The 6,029-nt window shown below is 38.7% G+C and overlaps 1 protein-coding gene across 1 annotated transcript; it reads left to right on the forward strand.

Moving 5' to 3' along the window:
• Positions 1–2,057: 2,057 nt before the first annotated feature.
• LOC124702636 (elongation factor 1-delta 2-like) lies at positions 2,058–5,360 on the forward strand. The gene is made up of 8 exons (XM_047234797.1): positions 2,058–2,168; positions 2,689–2,802; positions 2,903–3,019; positions 3,114–3,198; positions 3,441–3,564; positions 3,955–4,068; positions 4,177–4,338; positions 5,149–5,360. Coding segments are annotated over exons 2-8 (690 nt in total). The 5' UTR covers positions 2,058–2,168; positions 2,689–2,716; the 3' UTR covers positions 5,151–5,360.
• The last annotated feature ends 669 nt before the right edge of the window (positions 5,361–6,029 follow it).

Genomic DNA, 6,029 nt, shown 5'->3' on the forward strand with positions numbered 1-6,029 from the left:
CAAATGAGGTTGCTCGTGAAGCAGCTAAAACTTGCTTTCTTAGTAAACATGGTGTTTCCGCACCTAAATGCATATGCACCCTTTATTTAAAATGCATTTTGAACATATTTAAAAATGGCAAAGAAATACAAAAAAGCCTCGTGTATATCTTAACATGTTACATACTCACAAAGTTGTTTCAGCAAAAACTGACATGTTTGTGCCCGATTTAAAAAGACAAATTCTATAATTTGTCTTTGTCTTTTTACATAGGGCACAATAAATATCGATTTTATGTGAAACTTTTCATGCACAGATAGAACATGTCCCTCTACATGCTATTTTTTCATTGGGAAAATTTGCTAGAGGACACTGTTCTTTTCTGGCATTTGCGGAAACACACCGCTCGATTGTGTCTTTGCCAGGTACCATTACAATTTTGTGACACATTTGCTAGAACACACCACCTGACTCAAAACGGAATGTTTTGCCCTTTGTCTCCAAAACCAGCCATCCCACCTAAAAGTGCAAAACTTTCCGTTTTTAGTCAGGTGGTGTGTTCTGGCAAATGTGTCATAAAATTGTAATGGTACCTAGCAAAGACACAATTGAACGGTGTGTTTGAGCAAATGACAAAAAATAACGGTGTTCTGCAGCAAATTTTCCCTTTTTCATTATTATGTGTTTAAAATTTTGAAATATGTACAAGACTAACACTACTTCTAAAATGCGCCATAGGAGAAGCAATTGCTAAAAAAAGTTTGATTCGATTTGAGTGTCAAGTGACAATAGGTGAATAAGATAGAGATATGGATGTGATTTGCTCAATTCTCGTATGAAACTTTCCTACGAGAGATATTTTAGCATTGCTACAACTAGTTATCAATATAGTCTTTCGCAAACCAACTAAGCTATAAATGCGGTTAGTTTTGCAAAAACAAGAGCTTGAATACCGCTTGTAAATAATCCAATAAACATAATAAGTATATGAACTACTAACGGGACTACAGAAGCAAGAACAACAACAACTAATTCATCACTAGTCACACATGGGAGGCTTCACTCGTGAACTACAATTTCCGTACTACGTAGTATGATTGGTTGCTCAACTGCCTCTTAAATTTAAAGAAAGAGAAGGGTGAAGAATGTATTCTATTTTACTATTAGTTGGACATACTTTCAATTCCCTTAAATTGACATATCATGATCAATGAAGATTTTATGCTTTAGCTATTACTTTTTGAAATATGTTCTATACATACCGAGTATATATGCACCCACTTAAGATTAATTTTGAGTTTTCGAACCTTTTGTTTTATTCTTGGCAAACTCACTCCCTGCAATTAATAAAAGCACGCACCCAAAATAAAGTTTTATTTTGAGTTTTCGGTTGATGAACCTTTAGTTTGCTTTTCAGTCTATTTTTTTTGGGATGATGAGGCGACGGCTACGTCCTGAAGTCAGAATAAAGTCCTCCCCGCCCTATCCTCGCTCTGGTGGTGCATCTAGCGCTGACGAAGGGCGCGTGGAGTTGTGTGCCCGTCGGATCTCCTGGGATCGGGTTGATTTTTGTGTTTGTTGGTGTGGTTTCATGTCAGTCTCTTCTGATCTACAGTTGTCATCATTGGCGATGGTTGGTGCTCTGGTACGCTGGTCCTTTGGGACCTTAGCACGACGACTTTCCGTCTTTCTACTACAACAGGCTCTATTATGACAAGTTTTGCCTGACTCCGGCGATGGAGGGACGATGAGAGCGGCGCGCCTTCGGCTCGTGCTAGTGTCTGTAATCGTCGCTAGGTGGTCCGAGTACCAATTTATAATTTTTTTTACTTTATAGGCTATTTGTACTACTGTTGATGATTATTAATAGATTGGTGAATTCCTCGCAAAAAAATAAATAAAAGCACGCACCAGCCATTTCCGTCAAAAAAGAATCCCTTTTTTTTTTTAGATAACCCTGTTTCCTTTCAGTAATCCCTTGATTGTACTATCAAAGCCCATCAACTCGAAACGGCATCGGCCCATCCTTGGGAGCCCGAGGCCCACCACGCGGGCAGCGAGAGGAGGGGATGCCCTAACGGAAAGATAAATAAAGCATCAGACTCCGCCGCCGCCGCCATCTCACTCGCTCGCTACCTCCTCCTCTCCTCTTCCTCCCAGCTAGCGGCCGCCGTCCGCCACCGACTCCGGTAAGCATCTTAGTCTTGCCGTTTCAATTCGCGAAACCATGCTATCCCTCCACTTGTTGTTTCGGTTGTTGATTTCGTCGTTGAGTATATTTGTCGCGAGATCCATCTCTCTGTAGCGATTTTGTTTGGGTCGGTCTGAGAGCTGGATGCGATATGTTGCTTTGCCCCGCTTGCAAGCTGCAATTGATATGCCCAGCAGATTTGGTCACGCGGTAGTTTGTTGTTAATCGGTTGGATTTGTTGCTCGATCTCGAGCTTTTTTAAGATACAAATATTACCTCCATTGAATTCTTCATGTAATCTATCATGTTGTAGAACTTACAAGAAGACCGCCGGCTAGGCTTATAATCTTGTACCCTCCTGGCCGGCTCGTTGGTTACTTAGTGATAGTTACTAGCCTACTTCCTGCAGATCTATATTGATAACCTAATTACCTAACTGCTTTGCTTAGTTGTTATTTTTTTTTGTTATTCTTAAGTATTTCTGTTTTATTCTAATTAATTTCTATTCATGTCTGTAGACCACCTGATACATTTTATTGAGGTGAGATGGCGGTTGTTCTGTCCAATGTTAATACTGAGGCAGGCCTGAAGAAGCTTGACGAGTACCTGCTCACTCGCAGTTACATCAGTGGGTACGTGATGCATCATATATGCGAGCTTCTGTACTAAAGATCTGTCCCTGTCCGTGCTTGTCTCGTTGTGCTTATGCTCTTTTAAACTGTTCCCCCTTAGGTACCTTGCTTCAAAAGATGACATGGCTGTGTACACTGCACTTTCATGTGCTCCCAAGTCAAGCTATGTCAACGCCACAAGGTGGTACGATCATATCAGTGCTCTCCTAAGGTCCAGGTGTGTGTTTTAGCTAACATTGATGCATATTGTTCTGTTGGATTTTTTTGTTTTTATCATGTAAGAACTAACAGTATGCTTGCTCAATTTTCAGTGGAGTGACTGCAGAGGGCGAAGGTGTCAAGGTTGAGTCATCTGCTTCTTTTGTGGCATCAACTCCTGAAGTTGCTGACAAAAAGGTTACAACCAGCTATTTATCTTATATGTTCGGGTGGTGAAGTTAATTTAAGTGTTAAGGCTCAAGGTTAAACATAAATATACTCTTGATCAATCGATGCTTTCATTGGTGGAGTAACATTCATAATCAACTTGTCATGTAACCGTTGTGTGATCAGAATTCCTGTATAGCAAGACAGCCCATTCAAGAAGACTCATTTATATCGCAGATGTAGATGTCCTAATGTAGAAGCTACAATTTCAGGCAGAAGCGGTTGAAGAAGATGATGACTCTGATGTTGATCTATTTGGCGAGGAGACTGAAGAGGACAAGAAAGCAGCAGAAGAACGTGCGGCAGCTGCCAAGGCTTCTACCAAGAAGAAAGAATGTATGCCTTTCACTCAACATGATATCTTGCCAAGTGTAAAATTGCTAGATACTTAAAGAGAACTAAAACAAGGAATATCATGTGGTGCTTATACTCTCCAGTTCTGAAAGTTCACCAAGTGGAACCAAAAGAATCAACATAGGTTTAACTCAATTTTGCACATTGAAGTTATATGAATGTTAATATCATTCAAGCTGCTAATTTACTTGTTTAGCCTTGTAGTAAAAGGTTTAAGTACTGTTGTCTTGCCTGATCATTTTATTCTTAACTAGGACTTCTTTTTGTAATGACTTTCAGTTTTCTTCAGCTGCATAGTTTGTTATGTGAATTGTAAATATTAAAATTATACCGTATGATATTAAAAGTTTGCTGACTTGCCTCTTGTTTTAGCTGGGAAGTCATCAGTTCTGCTAGATGTGAAGCCATGGGATGATGAAACCGACATGAAAAAGCTTGAGGAAACCGTTAGGAGTGTGAAGATGGACGGCCTCTTATGGGGTGCTTGTATGTTACTTTGCTCTTATGGATACTTTACTTGTAAAAGAAGTGTTTGCTTGTCTTGGTATGGTTAATTTTGTTCATCTTGTAACATGAACCACCCTACTTTTCCAGCCAAACTTGTTTCAGTTGGCTATGGCATCAAGAAGCTGCAAATTATGATGACCATTGTGGATGACCTTGTTTCTGTTGACAATCTCATTGAGGACCATTTTGACGTTGAGCCAGCCAATGAGTACATTCAGAGCTGCGATATTGTGGCTTTCAACAAAATTTGTAAGTTGCCTACAGCATGCTTGGTTCTCTTCTTTGGATTTCTAGTTATTTTCTATGTCTCATTGATTGTTTGCTTGGGGCTTGATGTGGGCAAAATTCTAAATACTGACGATGGGCACTTAAAATCTGTTCTGGATTAGTTTTCGTCTATGTTTAACATTGGGGTTCTGCAGACTTATAAGCTCTAGAAGCCATTTCTCACTGACTTGAAGCTTATTTGGCGCTTAAAATCTTGCATATTTTAGCTATAGCTAAACAGATCTTAAACCACTGGTTTTCTTTTGGGACATATTTTAGCTATAGCCGAAATTATGCATAAGCTGGTCTGTATGAGGGCTCTAGTTAGCCCAAAGATGTTGTAGAAACCCTTTTAATATGTATGAATAAGAGGAAAGCTCAAGCAAACCATTATTTGAGTAATCATGCATTGGAGAATTAGTAGTCCAGTTGAATCAGCACCCTTGTGAACCTGTACTGGTGCTGTTCTAAGCTGTTACTGGTGATAGGTTTGTGGTTTCATGGTTACTTACCATATCAGGTTACTTGGATCGGGATTAGTTTTTCATTTAGAGAAAAGCCTCCTCAGTCCAGCTTTTCTAAGGCAGGTGACAAAACATAGTCTTTACATGATTTACAAGTTCACAGTTAAGCGTAGTTAACCAGCTAGATAGCTTCTATGATATTGACTATAGCCTAAGTTTATTAAGCTGATTATCAAAAAATTCACCTTATATTTATTTCCAAAAGCCTTAATATTTATGTTTATTTTGCATAATCTCTTAACTCTGTTTTTTTTAAAATTCTTGGCAGAAAATTGAGTTGTGCATGGAACGAAGTTGAAGGGAAGACATTACTATAATAACTATCTGCAAGTTTTCTCTACCGATTTTCCAATGTTCATCATATGATGGTAGCTTTACCGATATTTCCAATGTTCATCAGATTTATTGTCACATATATTGTCTTCAGATGTGGAACTTGACTGCATTTGCTATTTCGAAGACAATTTTTTCCATTGCATAGTTATGATTTTGTTATTTTTATCTTGATATCTGGTACCTTTTGAAAACCAAGTTGTCCAACCCACCTTTAGTTGTACCAGCGTACTGACTGCAAAAAAAGCACATCTAAAAGTCACTGAGCATTTCAGAAAAATATTAATGATGTAAAAGGTAATACATTTCTACTATGCCATGGAAACATTACATGTCATACACGGCTTGAATAAAGGAAAAGACAAAATAGGTCATGAATGAATAGTACCAGATTCAAACAAATAATTACATTACCTTTTATTTTCAGAGTTGTCTATAGCAAATCTGGATCCATAACTTTGTAACGTAGAATATATGTGATTGTCGCTTGTCTGGCTCCTCCAAGTCTTGATTGCGCTTGTTGGCACAAGGTGGATGGTTCCACCTGCAGCACCACATCCCCTGTTAAGCCTGCTCTTGCAATTCATAGAGTTGTAGAAAACTTAGTCTCATAGGAAAAAAGAAGTGCTAATGACGCCTAAGCAAAATCCGTTGAGTCTTTGTTTTTGAAGTGTAAAGTAAAAATTGCATCAACTGATTAAACCAATCACCATTGATCTTGTTGCGCAATTTAGATTTGACAATCTGCATTGTTGAAAAAGCTCTGACCAGGCGACGTTGGTACCGACTAACAAAGCCAATTAAGTGTGCTAGTAA

This window comes from Lolium rigidum, chromosome 3 (genome assembly GCF_022539505.1).
Source record: "Lolium rigidum isolate FL_2022 chromosome 3, APGP_CSIRO_Lrig_0.1, whole genome shotgun sequence".
NCBI classification, from domain to species: Eukaryota; Viridiplantae; Streptophyta; class Magnoliopsida; order Poales; family Poaceae; genus Lolium; species Lolium rigidum.